General features: G+C 34.6%; 1 protein-coding gene across 5 annotated transcripts in view; it reads right to left on the reverse strand.

The window, feature by feature from the left end:
• Positions 1-18,990, reverse strand: part of GALNT13 (polypeptide N-acetylgalactosaminyltransferase 13) — a 655,617-nt gene that overhangs the window by 181,832 nt on the left and 454,795 nt on the right. For all 5 annotated transcript variants that reach the window (XM_019985184.2, XM_070767821.1, XM_070767827.1 and 2 more), the window contains one exon: positions 17,100-17,280. In XM_019985184.2, coding sequence (XP_019840743.1) covers positions 17,100-17,280 — 181 coding nt within the window. The remainder of the gene's footprint in view (positions 1-17,099; positions 17,281-18,990) is intronic.

Below are 18,990 nucleotides of genomic sequence, written 5' to 3' on the forward strand. Positions count from 1 at the left end.
AAGAGAGATCAATAAATACCAGAAGAAAATGGGAAACCAAAACATCAAGTGACTCTTACTGGAAAATATTCTACAGGTAAAAACCATCCTTTCAATGTTAATGCCCCGAGGAGTCTGATTTGAGATGAAGCTAGCAATCAAATTTAGAATCTTGGATGACACAGGATTGTGCAGAGAAATATCTGGGTTTTAGTACCAGAGTGAGATGGCATCTGGAAGTATAAGTAAAGAAAAAGCCTTCTTCAACCTCTCTGGTCTATGCCTAGGACAGTCTAGACTGGCTGCTGAAAGAAAAGAAAGCTGTGGAGATAGAGTGAAGAAGGTTTACCATTGGGAACACTAGTATTTTTACAAATAAAATATAGTTTTTATGGTATGACTTGTATTAGACCAAGCATTTTTAGTTTTTCCCACATACCCACCAACCTTCTCTATTGCTCTTTACTGACATCCATGATGAAAAAGACTTCTGTGAGCACATTATGGCATCTGACACAAATATTTATGGACAACGTCCCTATGGTACAAGCCGTTGAAAGCCCGCCAAGAAGCCCATCCCTCACTGATTTCCTTCTTGTTCACTGCTTTGTTAATAAAATACAGTGATTCTAAACATGAGAAAGTCAAAAGAAAGAAAACAGAGCCAAGTAGATGCTAGTGTAGAGCTTTCCATGAAGTGATTCTGAACCAGTCAGTTATCAATATGGCAACCACTTTCTCTTAGGCATTGACAATCCACATCAACTGTGACTACACCACATAAGGGCTTTCCTGGTGGCTTGGAGGTACAAAATATGCCTGCCAATGCAGGAGACACGGGTTCAATTCTTGGGTCAGGAAGATGCCCTGGAGAAGGAAATGGCAACCTATTCCAGGAATACTCCAGAATTCTTGCCTGGGAAATCCCATGAACAGAGGAGCCTGGTGAGCTAAGGTCCATGGGGTCGCAAAATAATTGGACATGACTTAGTGGCTAAATAACTACTACTACTGCTCCATAGTAATTCTACTTCTGAAATAAATTATGCAAAAAGCCTATTTGTTAAATGGGTATCCTGCCTTTTCAGAAATTGTTTCCCCTTTCCTTTCGAAAGCCCTCCCCATGTCTCCTTTTCATCCTGGTCGGTATCCATTGTTCAGCGTTCACTCCTTTCAACAAATTGATGCAAAGCTCTCTTCACTCATAACCACAATTCAGTTCAGTTCAGTCACTCAGTCATGTATGACTCTTTGTGACCCCATGGAGCACAGCATGCCAGGCTTTCCTGTCTAACACCAACTCCCAGGGTTTACTCAAAATCATGTCTATTGACTCAGTGATGCCATCCAATCATCTCATCTTCTGTCTTCCCCTTCTCCTCCTGCCTTTAATCTTTCCCAGCATCAGGGTCTTTCCAAATGAGTCAGTTCTTTGCATCAGGTGGTCAAAGTACTGGAGTTTCAGCTTCAGTCCTTCCAATGAATATTCAGGACTGATTTCCTTTAGGATGAACTGGTTGGATCTCCTTGCCATCGAAGGGACTCTCAAGAGTCTTCTCCAAAACCACAGTTCAAAAGCACCAATTCTGGAAAGTTTTTATCATAAATGGATATTGGATTTTGTCAAAGGCTTTCTTTGTATCTATTGAGATAATCATATGGTTTTTATTTTTCAATTTGTTAATATGGTGTATTACATTGATTGATTTGTGGATATTGAAGAATCCTTGCATCCTTGGGATAAAGCCCACTTGGTAATGGGGTATGATCTTTTTAATGTGTTGTTGGATTCTGATTGCTAGAATTTTGTTAAGGATTTTTGCATCTATGTTCATCAGTGATATTGGCCTGTAGCTTTCTTTTTTTGTGGCATCTTGTCAGGTTTTGGTATTAGGGTGATGGTGACCTCATAGAATGAGTTTGGAAGTTTACCTTCCTCTGCAATTTTCTGGAAGAGTTTGAGTAGGATAGGTGTTAGCTCTTCTCTAAATTTTTGGTAGAATTCAGCTGTGAAGCCATCTGGACCTGGGCTTTTGTTTGCTGGAAGATTTTTGATTACAGTTTCAATTTCCGTGTTTGTGATGGGTCTGTTAAGATTTTCTATTTCTTCCTTGTCCAGTTTTGGAAAGTTGTACTTTTCTAAGAATTTGTCCATTTCTTCCACGTTGTCCATTTTATTGGCATATAATTGCTGACAGTAGTCTCTTATGATCCTTTGTATTTCTGTGTTGTCTGTTGTGATCTCTCCATTTTCATTTCTAATTTTATTGATTTGATTTTTCTCCCTTTGTTTCTTGATGAGTCTGGCTAATGGTTTGTCAATTTTATTTATCCTTTCAAAGAACCAGCTTTTGGCTTTGTTGATTTTTACTATGGTCTCTTTTGTTTCTTTTGCATTTATTTCTGCCCTAATTTTTAAGATTTCTTTCCTTCTACTAACCCTGGGGTTCTTCATTTCTTCCTTTTCTAGTTGCTTTGGGTGTAGAGTTAGGTTATTTATTTGACTTTTTTCTTGTTTCTTGAGGTATGCCTGTATTGCTATGAACTTTCCCCTTAGCACTGCTTTTACTGTGTCCCACAGTTTTGGGGTTGTTGTGTTTTCATTTTCATTCATTTCTATGCAAATTTTGATTTCTTTTTTGATTTCTTCTTGATTTGTTGGTTATTCAGCAGCGTGTTGTTCAGCCTCCATATACTGGAATTTTTAATAGTTTTTCTCCTGTAATTGAGATCTAATCTACTGCATTGTGGTCAGAAAAGATGCTTGGAATGATTTCAATTTTTTTGAATTTACCAAGGCTAGATTTATGGCCCAGGATGTGATCTATCCTGGAGAAGGTTCCGTGTGCGCTTGAGAAAAAGGTGAAATTCATTGTTTTGGGATGAAATGTCCTATAGATATCAATTAGGTCTAACTGGTCTATTGTATCATTTAAAGTTTGTGTTTCCTTGTTAATTTTCTGTTTAGTTGATCTATCCATAGGTGTGAGTGGGGTATTAAAGTCTCCCACTATTATTGTGTTATTGTTAATTTCTCCATTCATACTTGTTAGCATTTGGAAGTTTACCTTCCTCTGCAATTTTCTGGAAGAGTTTGAGTAGCATAGGTGTTAGCTCTTCTCTAAATTTTTGGTAGAATTCAGCTGTGAAGCCGTCTGGACCTGGGCTTTTGTTTGCTGGAAGATTTCTGATTACAATTTCAATTTCCGTGCTTGTGATGGGTCTGTTAAGATTTTTTATTTCTTCCTTGTCCAGTTTTGGAAAGTTGTACTTTTCTAAGAATTTGTCCATTTCTTTCCTCCAGAAAGCAGGAATAGAAGGAACATACCTCAACATAATAAAAGCTATATATGACAAACCCACAGCAAACATTATCCTCAATGGTGAAAAATTGAAAGCATTTCCTCTAAAGTCAGGAACAAGACAAGGGTGCCCACTTTCACCATTACTATTCAACATAGTTTTGGAAGTTTTGGCCACAGCAATCAGAGCAGAAAAAGAAATAAAATGAATCCAAATTGGAAAAGAAGAAGTAAAACTCTCACAGTTTGCAGATGACATGATCCTCTACATAGAAAACCCTAAAGATTCCACCAGAAAATTACTAGAACTAATCAATGACTATAGTAAAGTTGCAGGATATAAAACCAACACACAGAAGTCCCTTGCATTCCTATACACTAATAATGAGAAAATAGAAAGAGAAATTAAGGAAACAATTCCATTCACCATTGCAATGAAAAGAATAAAATACTTAGGAATATATATACCTAAAGAAACTAAAGACCTATATATAGAAAACTATAAAACACTGGTGAAAGAAATCAAAGAGGACACTAATAGATGGAGAAATATACCATGTTCATGGATTGGAAGAATCAATATAGTGAAAATGAGTATACTACCCAAAGCAATTTATAGATTCAATGCAATCCCTATCAAGCTACCAACGGTATTCTTCACAGAGCTAGAACAAATAATTTCACAATTTGTATGGAAATACAAAAAACCTCGAATAGCCAAAGCAATCTTGAGAAAGAAGAATGGAACTGGAGGAATCAACCTGCCTGACTTCAGGCTCTACTACAAAGCCACAGTCATCAAGACAGTATGGAACTGGCACAAAGACAGAAATATAGATCAATGGAACAAAATAGAAAGCCCAGAGATAAATCCACACACATATGGACACCTTATCTTTGACAAAGGAGGCAAGAATATACAGTGGAGAAAAGACAATCTCTTTAACAAGTGGTGCTGGGAAAACTGGTCAACCACTTGTAAAAGAATGAAATTAGAACACTTTCTAACACCATACACAAAAATAAACTCAAAATGGATTAAAGTTCTAAATGTAAGACTAGAAACTAAAATTCCTAGAGGAGAACATAGGCAAACCACTCTCTGACATACATCACAGCAGGATCCTCTATGACCCACCTCCCAGAATATTGGAAATAAAAGCAAAAATAAACAAATGGGACCTAATTAAACTTAAAAGCTTCTGCACAACAAAGGAAACAATAAGCAAGGTGAAAAGACAGCCTTCAGAATGGGAGAAAATAATAGCAAATGAAGCAACTGACAAACAACTAATCTCAAAAATATACAAGCAACTCCTACAGCTCAATTCCAGAAAAATAAATGACCCAATAAAAAAATGGGCCAAAAAACTAAATAGACATTTCTCCAAAGAAGACATATAGATGGCTAACAAACACATGAAAAGATGCTCAACATCACTCATTATCAGAGAAATGCAAATCAAAGCTACTATGAGGTATCATTTCACGCCAGTCTGAATGGCTGCGATCCAAAAGTCTACAAGCAATAAATGCTGGAGAGGGTGTGGAGAAAAGGGAACCCTCTTACACTGTTGGTGGGAATGCAAACTAGTACAGCCACTATGGAGAACAGTGTGGAGATTCCTTAAAAAACTGGAAATAGAACTGCCTTATGATCCAGCAATCCCACTGCTGGGCATACACACTGAGGAAACCAGAAGGGAAAGAGACACGTGTACCCCAATGTTCATCGCAGCACTGTTTATAATAGCCAGGACATGGAAGCAACCTAGATGTCCATCAGCAGATGAATGGATAAGAAAGCTGTGGTGCATATACACAATGGAGTATTACTCAGCCATTAAAAAGAATACATTTGAATCAGTTCTAATGAGGTGGATGAAACTGGAGCCTATTATACAGAGTGAAGTAAGCCAGAAAGAAAAACACCAATACAGTATACTAACGCATATATATGGAATTTAGAAAGATGGTAACAATAACCCTGTATACAAGACAGCAAAAGAGACACTGATGTATAGAACAGTCTTTTGGACTCTGTGGGAGAGGGAGAGGGTGGGATGATTTGGGAGAATGGCATTGAAACATGTATAATATCATATATGAAAGGAGTCGCCAGTCCAGGTTCAATGCACGATACTGGATGCTTGGGGCTGGTGCACTGGGATGACCCAGAGGGATGGTATGGGGAGGGAGGAGGGAGGAGGGTTCAGGATGGGGAACACATGTATACCTGTGGTGGATTCATTTTGATAAATGGCAAAACCAATACAATATTGTAAAGTTAAAAAATAAAATTAAATTAAAAAAAAAAAGAAAAAAAAAAAAAAAAAAACAAAAGCACCAATTCTTTGGCACTCAGCTTTCGTTATAGTCCAACTCTCACATCCATGCATGACCACTGGAAAAACCATAGCTTTGACTAGACAGACCTTTCTTGGCAACATAATGTCTCTGCTTTTTAATATGCTATCTAGTTGGTCATAGCTTTCCTTCCAAGGAGCAAATATCTTTAAATTTCATGGCAGCAGCCACCATACCCAGTGATTCTAGAGCCCAAAAAAACAGTCTGTCATTATTTCCACTGTTTCCCCATCTATTTGCCATGAAGTGATGGGAACAGATGCCATGATATTAATTTTCTGATAGTTGAATTTTAAGACAACTTTTTCACTTTCCTTTTTCACCTTCATCAAGAGGCTCTTTAGTTTTCCTCACTTTCTGCCATAAATATGGTGTCATCTGCCTATCTGAGGTTATTGATATTCCTCCCAGCAATCTTGATTCCAGCTTGTGCTTCATCCAGCCTGGCATTTCACATGATGAATTCTGCATGTAAGTTAAATAAACAGGGTGACAATACACAGCCTTGACGTACTCCTTTTCCTATTTGGAACCAGTCTGTTGTTCCATGTCCAGTTCTAACTGTTGCTTTTTGACCTGCATTTCTCAGATTTCTCAGGAGGCAGATCAGGTGGTCTGGTATTCCCATCTCTTTAAGAATTTTCCACAATTTGTTGTGATCCACGCAGTCAAAGGCTTTGGCATAGTCAATAAAGCAGAAGTAAATGTTTTTGTGGAACTCTCGTGCTTTTTTGATGATCCAACAGTTGTTGGCAAATTTGGTCTCTGGTTCCTCTGCCTTTTCTAAAACAAGCTTGAACATCTGGAAGTTCACAGTTCACATACTGTTGAAGCCTGGCTTGGAGAATTTTGAGCATTACTTTACTAGTGTGTGAGATAAGAGCAATTGTGTGGTAGTTTGAGCATTTTTTGGCATTGCCTTTCTTTGGAATTTGAATGAAAACTGACTTTTTCCAGTCCTGTGGCCACTGCTGAGTTTTCTGAATTTGCTGGCCTATTGAGTGCAGCACTTTCACAGCATCATCTTTAAGGATTTGAAATAGCTCAACTGGAATTCCATCAGCACCACTAGCTTTGTTCATAGTGATGCTCACTAAGACCCACTTGACTTCACATTCCAGGATGTCTGGCTCTAGGTGAGTGACCACACCATTGTGGTTTTTAGGGTCATGAAGATCTTCTTTGTACAGTTCTTCTGTGTATTCTTGCCACTTATTCTTAGTATCTTCTGCTTCTGTTAGGTCCATTCCATTTCTGTCCTTTAATGAGTCCATCTTTGCATGAAATGTTCCCTTGGTATCTCTCATTTTCTTGAAGAGATCTCTAGTCTTTCCCATTCTGTTGTTTTCCTCTATTTCTTTGCATTGATCACTGAGGAAGCCTTTCTTATCTCTCCTTGCTATTCTTTAGAACTCTGCATTCAAATGGGTATATCTTTTCTTTTCTCCTTTGCCTTTCGCTTCTCTTCTTTTCACAGCTATTTGTAAGGCCTCCTCAGACAACCATTTTGCCTTTTTGCATTTCCTTTACTTGGGGATGGTCTTGATACCGCCTCCTGTACAATGTCAAGAACCTCTGTCCATAGTTCTTCATTCTTCAGGAACTCTATCAGATCTAATCCCTTGAATCTATTTGTGACTTCCACTGTATAATCATGAGGGATTTGCTTTAGGTCATACCTGAAAAGTCTAGTGGCTTCCTCTTTCTTAATTTACGTCTGAATTTGGCAATAATTGGCAATAATAATTGTCAGTAATAATAATGAATTGGCAATAATAATAATGATCTGAGCCACAGTCCCAGTCTTGTTTCTGCTGACTGTATAGAGTGTCTCTATCTTTGGCTGCAAAGAATATAATCAGTCTGACTTCAGTATCGACCATCTGGTGATGTCCATGTGTAGAGTCTTTTCTTGTGTTGTTGGAAGAGAGTGTTTGCTATGACCAGTATGTTCTCTTGACAAAACTCTACCAGACTTTGTCCTGCTTAATTCTGTACTCCCAGGCCAAATTTGCCTGTTGCTCCAGGTATTTCTTGACTTTCTACTTTTACATTTCACTCCCCTATAATGAAAAGGACATTTTTTTTTTGGAGTGTTAGTTCTAGAAGGTCTTGTAGGTCTTCATAGAACTGTTCAACAAGCTTCTTCAGCATTGCTGGTAGGAGCATATTCTTGGATACTGTGATATTGAATGGTTTGCCTTGAAAATGAAGCACACTGGATAAAAACAATTGCTAAAAGTAATACTCTAATTTTCTAGAGAATTTGTGTTGCTATGGTAAAGAAGATCTACTTTCAAGGGTATTGGATTGTAAATTATTAGGATGCTAAGGTAATCTGACATTAGAGTTGAATATTTGATAGGCAAGTATGTGGCTATGATTTTACTTTGTTGCTTTTGGTTTTATTTTTGCAAGGAACTATTCAAAGACCCCCAATTGAGCACATCTGGAAAGTTTAAACTACATGATAGATCATTATTGGATCTAGGAAAGACTGTGTTTCCTTTCTAATTCTCTAAAAATTATCCTTGACTTCTTACTTTCAACATGTGTAGACCTGTGGTGGATTCATTTTGATATATGGCAAAACCAATACAATATTGTAAAGTTAAAAAATAAAATAAAATAATAAAAAAAGAAAAAAAAAGATTATATTTAACTAGGCAACTCCAGAATTAAACTCATATTTTATGTAAAATAGCAAAAGATGATGATAACATAGGAATTAGGCAAAGATGACCCTACAGAACACTTAATCCAGGGGCCTTAGCCTGAGAGTATTAGAAATAAGAAATCTGCAATATGTAACCACGGGACAACCAATCTGTTTATGACATGACTATTGCTGACTGTCAGAGTGATTCCCTCAATTCAATTAAGAATTGGAATTGAGACATAAATGACTATAAAAATTTTAAGGTGTTCAGTTTTAAGTACTTTAAAGTTAAATAATGAAGTTAGGGAACTCTGAAGATGACAAGATGAAAGTAGCTATGATAAAACCCCTGTATGCACCTGAATCATGTTTGATTCACATTTAATGTTTTTACATCAAACAAAAACTCTTAGCCAACTCCTAACAGTAAAAACACACACATCTTACACAAGGGTTCTTGACCATTTGTACCAATTTAAAAACACTGAATTTTTTTACTTTGACTGTTGGAACAAGTCATAAGGATATAAATATTAATCATGATCCATCCAATCCAGCTGGGGTTGAATTTTCTAATTGGAAACTTCAGAATAATGAATGGGTTGCATACAAACACACACCCATTAGACAAAGGCTATATGACACTTAGTTGGAGCAGGGAGCAAAAACTAATGCCTGAATAATTTTGGTATCTAAACCCTAGAAGGTAGTGATTATTCTGCGAACAGATCTTCACTAGAACTTGCTACATTTATTCACTCTAGAAATACTTTGAACTTGCCCAGATTTGATAATAATAAAATTATTTAAGGGGTTAGTTATCTGAAATAGTTGTGAATTGCTAATCAAAGATTCTGAAATACAGTGATCCACCCTTACTGTTCAAATTCAATATTTTGGAAAGATTCAATAAACATTATTTATATCACCTGTTTATTAATTTTATGAACCATGAATACAATTCAAGACACTTGGCGAGAATTACTATATTGGGAACTGATATAATCATATTAATAGCTTTAAAATCAGAAATTTTATGGTTGATGCTTTTATTTATACCCCCATGGATAAAGATGATAATATTTTACATAATGAGAGTTATCTCATCTGGCATTTCTGCTCATGTTTATTGCCCAGAGAGATCACTGACAACTTAAGAAAAACCATGCATTTTACTCAACTCAAACCTAAATCATTCAACAAATATTAATGGGGCACCTAAAATGTATTAGGCTTGGGAGAGACTGTTTTTACACACACACACACACACACACACACACACACACACAAAACCATAAATGCCATAAAGACTAAGATAAACAGAATTTACATAAACAAATTCTTAAAAAAAATTTGTTAAATATCTTTTTGTATATCAATTGAATTATAGCATATGTAGTAGTTTGGGAGAAAACCCTTGCTATGTATACAACAGACAGAAGATCAATTACCAGAATACATATAAAAAGAACCATAGATATCCCCAAAAGTCAAATGAACAAGAGGTATGAAATCCAAATAACAAAAAATGGCAATAGACTTTCATTCCTTGTAAAAGTGTGGGAAGAGAAATTGCATACACATGAAAATATATATCCAAATGTAAATAAATGTAGGTATATATGTAGACACAGATAAATATACATGAAAAAAAGAAGGACTGAGGATCTGGAATGTTGATAGTATAGTATAAGTGCTCAAGCACTGTTGGTGAAAGCGATAATGGCTTCAGTCTTTTTGGATGGAAGTTTTTGAAAATATCTACCAAAATATGATTTGGGTCAAATCCATTGACCCAATAAATCTACTTCTATGAATATATCTAGTCAATAATAACAGAAATATCTAACACTAAATGATATCTAACACTAGTTGCCAGCCACTGTTCTAAGTGATTTATATATCTTTTTTCATTTAGTTTCAAAAATCTCTGAGGATGGCCATATTATTATAAATCCCATTTGACAGTTAGGAAAGTAAGTACAAAGAGCTTAAGTAAATACAGTGGGGTTACATGGAACCAAGATTTGAACTAACCCAAGCAGTCTGCTTCCAGGATTCTCTTTCTTAATGCTGCTACATTTTTCAGAATTAACCTCCCAAGTTCATCAAAATGTTATTTCAATAATGTTTTTGGAATTTTTTATAATAGCAAACAACTGGTAATGCTGTATATTGCTATGATTAGATAAGCTTTGATACGTCTATATATTATAATACAATTTAGCTACAGAGTCAAATGATACAATCTTTTGTGAATTAAACATAAAATACTGAAGAACATATTCAGTTAAAAAAAATGAAAATAGTACTCATTATATGTTCTTATTTACTTCTATATGTGTGTATATGTATGTATATTCATGCAAATGCATAGGAAGAGGATTTGAAGGAAGGCTGACAGGGGTGGTGATGAAAGCATTTTATTTGCATCTGATATATATACTACAATTTTTAAAAATATGAGCTCAATGAGCGCTACATAAAAATGGAACCAAACAAACACATTAAAAAAATAACAGATACAGTTCCTTTATAGCTTAGTGGAGGGAAAAAAAAGTACTTTAAAAATAGGTAAATGCTACAACTGGGGAAGTACATGGAACCATTGGAGCTCCTGGGGGGAAATCATATCAAACTTGATTCATGGATGATGATGGTATTTTAGGAGGAGGTGGCAGCATTCACTCATTCATTAAATACTGTTTTAGACATATGCAAAAACCTAAAAGTGTCAGGAAGCGTGTTGAGCTTTGGGTCTGAATATGGTTCTACATGGTTGGTATGTGGACTGCTAGGGTTGAAAGTATAGGGTGAAAAGTTAACTAAATCACATAGGGCCTTGTTGGCCATGTTCTAAACTTTTGACTTTGCGTTAAGGTGAGTGAGAGATCAAAGTTTATGAAGGTTCTCTAGTAGCACTGTAAGAGTGAGTGCAATGTGGGCAAGCTTTGAGGCAGGGAGAACCATCAGGACAATCAAGAAGTTATCAGGATGCAGGATTCGTGTGAAAATGAAGATAACTGATGAACTAGAGAAGGCAATGGCACCCCACTCCAGTACTCTTGCCTGGAAAATCCCATGAACAGAGGAGCCTGGTGGGCTGCAGTCCATGGGGTCGCTAAGAGTCGGACACGACTGAGCGATTTCACTTTCACTTTTCACTTCCATGCATTGGAGAAGGAAATGGCAACCCACTCCAGTGTTCTTGCCTGGAGAATCCCAGGGACGGGGGATCCTGGTGGGCTGCCATTTGTGGGGTTGCACAGAGTCGGACACGACTGAAGTGACTTAGCAGCTTAGCAGCAGAGAGAACTCAGTAAGTAGAATAGAAAGAACTTGAAGACTCATTTGACTTTGAAGTTTCTGAGTGAGGAATAGGAAACTAGGAAAATGTAAACAGTTTTTATAAGTATCCCCTTCAATTCTCATCTGTATGTTCCTCACGCACTAAGTACTTAATAATATTTTCCATTTAAACTAATTAACTGTGATGATCTAGGCAGTTCACTGTTTAAAGGCAAAGGCAATATTTTTTTCATGCTGTGTCCCTTTTCCTGGCACAGTGCAAATCAAGAACTTAATAATTCTCATCAGATGAAGACAGAAGCAAAGCAGGTTCATTATTATAAAAATACAAATAAATACATATGAAATACTAGTAACAAAACCAACAATAAAAACTGACCAGTGACTGACCACAGTGAGGAAAAGCAGTTGTCTGTCCACTACACCAACAATATTGAATACAAGTGTCATCATTTACTTCAACATTTAGCATTTCAAGGGATCACAGAGGCATATAAATTATGTGTTGTTACAATAAAGCATGTCAAAATGATTGAGAATTTCCTCCTCATAATATCATATTCACTCAGTGATATCATGTTTGATACTGATGAAAAAACACTTATTAAGTAACAAAAATTCAAAATTCATAGGTACATATGTGTTTTCAGACGTGCCATACTCTCTTCAGATGTATTCGTGTTAACTCAACCCAAAACTGATATACACGGATTATTAAAAAACCTGCATGCTGCACATTTTGCTGGAAACATCAAAACCTGTGCTTATGATATCAGCCAGAAACTACATTTTTATGACTTATGAAAGAAATTAGGCCCTACACTCAAAGGGCTGGTTATTAAATATTGTTATCTTTTAAACAAATCAGCATGCTGAAAACATTTGTATTTTCAGATACAAATTTCAATAGAAATTAACGTGGACCTTAAACATTAATAAAAGATCCAAAAATGCTATTAATAAAGATTACCTTTGCTGAGCTAATTTTCCTAAAGTATTTTTAAAAGGTTAGCACTAGAGAGTTAACTTTCAAAATAAGTTCAACAAACCTTCTTTAAATATGTGGTTTATGTTTACATGAGATACAGATGAAAATATGATAATAACGTCAAGGAAAATAAGTTGTTTTCCCAGTTACATATAAATACCTTTGTTTGGGAGTCTTTACCATTTTATTTTCAATTTGTGCTCAAAACAAGAGCACAGCGGCCTATTAAGAAAAGGAAGAAGAACAACTGGAGGTTATATAAGGACAGCTGCTTCTAATCATCATGTCAACTGATACACAGTTAGAAATCTACCTCTCCAAAGAAAGAAAATCAATATTTATAGAACAGCCAGCATGTCAAATATACAGTCAGTGCTGTGACTCCACTCTATTAAAGTTCTTAAGCTTTCTACCTGTGACCAATAGGAAAAAAAAAAAAAAATGTTGCCATTTATAATGGGATGTTCTGTGTAGAGTGGTTTCTGCTTACATCACATCACTTCAAAGGATTTGCTAGGACAATCAGATTGGCTCAAGCTGAAACAGCCCAATTACTAGTAAGAACCGCCTCAGGCTTTAAAAGCCTACAGGGCTTTAAAAATCGATGATGCTATAGTATTTGCATCCTTAAAAAGACAGCCGAAAAGCAAACTAAACAAATGCTGAAAATGCATGCCTCAGCACTATTTCAAAGTATTGCTTCTCTTCATTCATATATCCATTTAGGGGACATAATTAGACATTGCAACTCTATCAATATTGCCAAAGGGTAATGGGCATACGGAAGACAGGACATATAGTAAATATTTTGAAAAAAGCAAGTAAAAGTAATTCACACATGTATCTATTTATATGTCTCCTTTTAACGTTAAATTATTGGGGGTCATGAGAAAACATAAATCGACATGTGTAAAAGTAATCATTTTAAGTTTATGAGCTCTTAAGCTGCTTTATTAGAAAATGTTATTGTCCTCCTAAATTGTGCCTATTAGATGTTTATATTAGTCCTGGAAGATACAAACATATGACTGTATGTGCCAATAATTATGGTAGAATCATATAACATAAAGCACACAGGTAAGCCAATGGAACCTTTTCTGGTGGCAGAGTCAGAGGAATGAGAATGCAGGTATATGAAAAGTATGTTTCACCACTCTTTTGTCAGTGGATCTGCTATCAAGGGTTGGAATAGAGAGCTGGGACAAAGTGTTCCGATTTGCTGCGATTATTATGAAGGGATTCCTTGATACAGAGCAGACATCCATAGAGAATTCCATAGAAAAGAAGAAACAAAACAGACCCCCCTTTAAAATTTCAGTCATTCATTCAGAACTTATTGTTCTAATTATTCAACACATATTTTTCAAGGACTATAAAGTGACAGGAAGGTTTCTAAGCACTGTAACACTGGTCTCTGAACTACTTTGGCTATAGAGATAGGTAATAAATATAAAACAATATAGCACACAGTAAGAATTGATTGGCCATTGTATCAAAACTGCAAGAAATACACTTTTGGCAGAGAAAGAGTACCCATTTAGTTCAAGACAGAACTGAAGCATCCTTAAACCAATCAATAAAGTAGAAAGGTAGTATTTTATAGAGCATATTGGAAGGAAGCAAAATTGTCAACATTCAATCACAAAGACTCAGTACTTAAAGATCACATTTGAACAACTACATAAGTGGAGAATAAGATTTTATACTAGAAGCCCTGGTATAAAAAATGGGAGTCTCCTTATAAAATATTTTGGAAAAATGAACAGATACACAGAGGTAATTCTAGAAAGAACTGTAACATTTTCCTTAACCAGATTTTTATGGAGTTTCTGGAGAGTTAAAATTTACTATAAACTTTTTAGATTTTTCATAAACCTGTATTTGTGTGTGTGTGTGTGTTTATGTACACTATAGAAAAGGATGTAATTCTAAGTGTAAATGCACATGCATGTATCCCTCCGATCTACCCCCACACCAATTTCTCTTCATACAAACTTAAGTGAAAAACAGAAACCCCATGATTTTAGATGATAGCAAAGAAATTTATGATTTGAAGAGTCACAGAAACTGTCAGTAATGACAAAAATAGTTACCCACTCAAAGAAGGCTTTCCATCATACAAATGACAGATTCCTGACTTCCTCAATACAACCTATTTTATCTGTTTTTGCATGATCTGAAACCTGCCTAGGGCTAGAATTGTTTATAGGCATCCAACTCTAGTTTCCAGCTTACTTCCCATCTTCCTTTTCCACTGAGAAGCAATTTTTGTTTCAGATTTGTGATTTTCTCTCTTTGCCCATATGGAGCAGGCAGGTTCCACACTCAGCAATGCTGTCTCTGAGACATACAAAAGCATAAATGCCCCTAAGGAAATTCCCAGATATTTTTCAGCGTATAACTCAGAAGTCCTTTTATCGCTTTCCAAAGTACCTTTCTGGGCTTAAATGACCCAATTTTATAAGAATAAACCTTCCAAATGATATTTATTGTAATGAAAAAACTACATTTTCCAGAATATACAAACAGTCCCTGTTGAGCAGCAAGTCATTAGTTCCAGATAGCAGGCATTCTTTTTCACCTTTAAACTCTGAAGCTTGTCATTTCACTACATTATGAGAAATGGTTCTACCATTTATCTGCCTTTTTCATTCAATGTGAAATTATACAAAAGACTAACACCTGGCTTCACAAATAATATTCATGAGTAAATATAATACACATAGTTACAATTATTCGCAATTACTTATATTCCTGAATGTATACTGTATATAATCACACATAACACATTTCTTTCTTCCATTACTTCTTTTTTCATGTTTGAGCTTATGTATCTCTCAAGTAATGATTTGAATTCAAAAAGTATCATCAAAAGAAAATGAAAGGTTATATAAATGTCACTGCTTTGCTGCAAATTTGCATGCTCTCTCTTTGTGAGAGAGCTCAACTTTGTGAACATCTGGACTGGGTTTCTATTATTAACAAGACATACATCTATATGAGAAACAGTGTTCCTGGCAATAGCTTCTTGACACAGGGGAGGATTAAAAACGTGTGAAGAAAGTCCTTCTCCTAATCACACATTTACACATGCACTGCACCAATTTTTCTTTTCTACAGAGTAATACTGATCTTAACAAGAAAGCTCATACTGCTCATTCTCTTCTTCATCTATAAAAGAAGGATTTTCACAGTTTCATATCTACTTTCAGAACCTGAGCATGTCAATTAGAACCCACACTGACTTTTCTAAACTTGTGATGGATGATAATGTAGAAAAGAGGTTGTGGGCATAGGTTTTTGTTGCTGTTCTTGCAGGCTACATAATAATGGCATTGATGACATAAGTCCTATCATAAACTATCAAAAATAGAACACAACAAATTATTTTACCAATACAGCTGAATTCCTATTATATAATTTATGATTTGCTTTCTTTGTCTAGATTGGAGATCGTAAAGGCAACCCTGTCTTCCTCTTATTTGTATCTTGTCATAATGTTTCATTTTTTTACTTAAAAACAATGTGATATCTCAGTTTTTTTTTATGAAATATGGCTGTTGGAGATATTCTATAAAATTTTAAAGAATGAAATCACTCATAATAACATCATCCAGTAATGGAATTTTCTCACAATGATTTATTTTTTTCTCTTTTAACAGGTTTAAAATTTTTCTCTCTTAATATTTTATTTGTTTTCTTTTAAAATTTGTTTTCAATCAATTTTGAAAAATAAATATTATGCATTATAAAGAAAATTTATAATATATAGAAATTGATAAATAATGTTATAATATAATAATAATAAAAGAACTAATGAAATTACTCATAACCTCACCACCCAGTGATATCCTACATTTACTTCTATTTCCATATCTATCCTACTCTGTAACTAAAGTAGGATGCTATATTATTGTCATATATTATTGCTTTTTCACATATATAGATGAGTAATTTACTGTTTTAAATATTATTTAAAGTAGTTTTTATATCTGCATAATTTTCCATCTTGTTCCTGTGGGAAATCACTCACTCTCTCCCTACTCAGGTATTTAAGAAAATAATGCAGAAAAAAAATCTCTGTAACAACATTAAAAACATTTCTTACCAACCCAGTCAGCATTATGTGTGAAACATAGAAATAAAGACTTCTTTTAAAATTTTTTTCTTAAATTGAACTGATACATGTTAATTAAATTTGGATCTCCTGTATATTGCTTGTTTCATTTTTTTATTTTTTAGCATAATACTTGTACTCATAAAGAAACAAACGAGAAAAGAATGTTCAGGCATTTGCGACAAGAATAGTCTTTTTCATTTTAGGTCAAGATTCACCTCACAGGACAACTTTTCAAACACAATCTTCTACAATATTACAGTGATAAACAATACCTTATTTAAAGGAGTGGAATAACAGCAATAATGTAACATATAATCAGCATTCTTAAAACTTGGTTTTCCCATGCAGATGAAAAAAGATGTCAGAATGGCTTACCTGGGGATATGATATAGAAGAAATCTTTAAATTCATCCATCCAAACTTCTGCCAGTCTCCTGTTGTTCTTGTTGATGACATGACCAGTGCCACCAGGGAATGTGTAGGGAGTTGCCTTCCGAAAAACGTGACCAACGTGGGAACAAGTCACAATCTCCAATGAGCCTCCACACTGCCAAATCTAGAAGAGAGAGCAATTGCATAATAATCATTGTAGATAATGCAGTAATACTATCTGAGAAGCAACTGAGACTAACTCAGTTAAGGCCAAATCTTCAGATCTTATGTGGTTCAAACAAACATCACATGGACGTAAGATGCAGAACTAGTACACTTGGGTTTGGCAAAGGCTTCTAATCTGGAAGATTTGATATATTTAAATATTGTAGTATTGGAATTGGGGAAGTAAGATGGAATTATTTTTACATGCCTTTATTAGACTACCAAAGTTTTAGTTTGGTATTAGAGTTAACCTAATTTCTATTTAATACATATTTGTTACTCAAAATTTTCTAATAACTGAATTTGTACATGATGAATGCCATGCTCAGTAACTGAATTTGATTTGGAGAAAATCAATTTATTGTACCCAACCACCTGGATTTCTAAATAACTATTTATTTTCAGCTGTCCATATCCCCTGTATCTTAGGCCTTTGACTATGTTTTTGTTAAAACATGATAAGTATCCTTTATATCTGTTCAACATCTATGAAACCTTTAAAGCCCACTCCTAAGATCATTTCTTTTAGGAAGCTCTGTGGGGATACTTAGTATCATGTGACTTTTGTAATTTAAACACACTTGTATTAAGAATGTATTATAATGTATTTTAAACAACTGTTTACTTCACTGTTGCTTCATTAAAACTATAAACTCTTGAAAGACATATGCCCTATATTTCTTGGTATCCTAGATTTACTCTTCAGTTGGGGCTAGGTATTAAGTATACATAAAACCGTTCTTTCTTTGTTATTAAAGTGTCTAATGGTTTATGATGTTTATCTTTTTTGTAAATTGTACCTTTTATCATTAAAAAATTCATATTTAATTTAAAATTTAAAAACATTTATTCCTACAAAATTATATAGCCATAGGTTACAATAGTGTGTGTTCATTACATATGTTCATATAAATATATAGATATATATGCACATATACTCATTTATTCATCCCAATAAATAAAACTCATAATTATTGCTATTTTTAATTGGAAAGACTTGATTTTATGCTGTAAATAATATTATTCTTATTTTGAAAGAAAAAGTTTTCTCCTATAGATCTCTCAAGTAATATTCATCTTAGAAGAGGGCAGCGATTGTTCTTGGGTATCAGTAGGAGACATTTAATTTTTCTAGAAAAAATATGATAATTAAATTATACTCATCAATAGTTGTACATTACATGCACAATCTATTCTTTTTCATTTTTTAATTATTTAAGCAATGTCTTGCTAATAGAAAATATGTTCCAACCCAACACTGAAATGATGGACAATAAAAAAGAGGAATGGAGTTCACCATTCTCTTAGAAAGACAGGATAGTTCTTTCTTAAATAATCAAATTACTTAACTGATCAGAAATCTTCTCATCTTTCTAACAAAAAGTCCATATACTTTCTTTTAATTACACACACCTCTTTATATTCTTCCTTTCTACTCAAATGGAAAAAGTTGATTCCTCTCCCATCAAAGACAAATCAATACTTGTATGTCAGTCTAGGGCATATCCTTTAAGTCTATCTTAACTACTGGTTTAGTCCTCCCTTTGATTTTCTCCTGAAACATCAATTACTTTCCTCATTATTAGATTATGCCTATCTTTGTGTAGTATCTTCTAACACCTATCTTTCAAGCATATTTAAAAGAGATAAACAAACTAAAAATTATAAA

The sequence above is a fragment of the Bos indicus genome, chromosome 2 (assembly GCF_029378745.1).
Source record: "Bos indicus isolate NIAB-ARS_2022 breed Sahiwal x Tharparkar chromosome 2, NIAB-ARS_B.indTharparkar_mat_pri_1.0, whole genome shotgun sequence".
Taxonomy (NCBI): Eukaryota; Metazoa; Chordata; class Mammalia; order Artiodactyla; family Bovidae; genus Bos; species Bos indicus.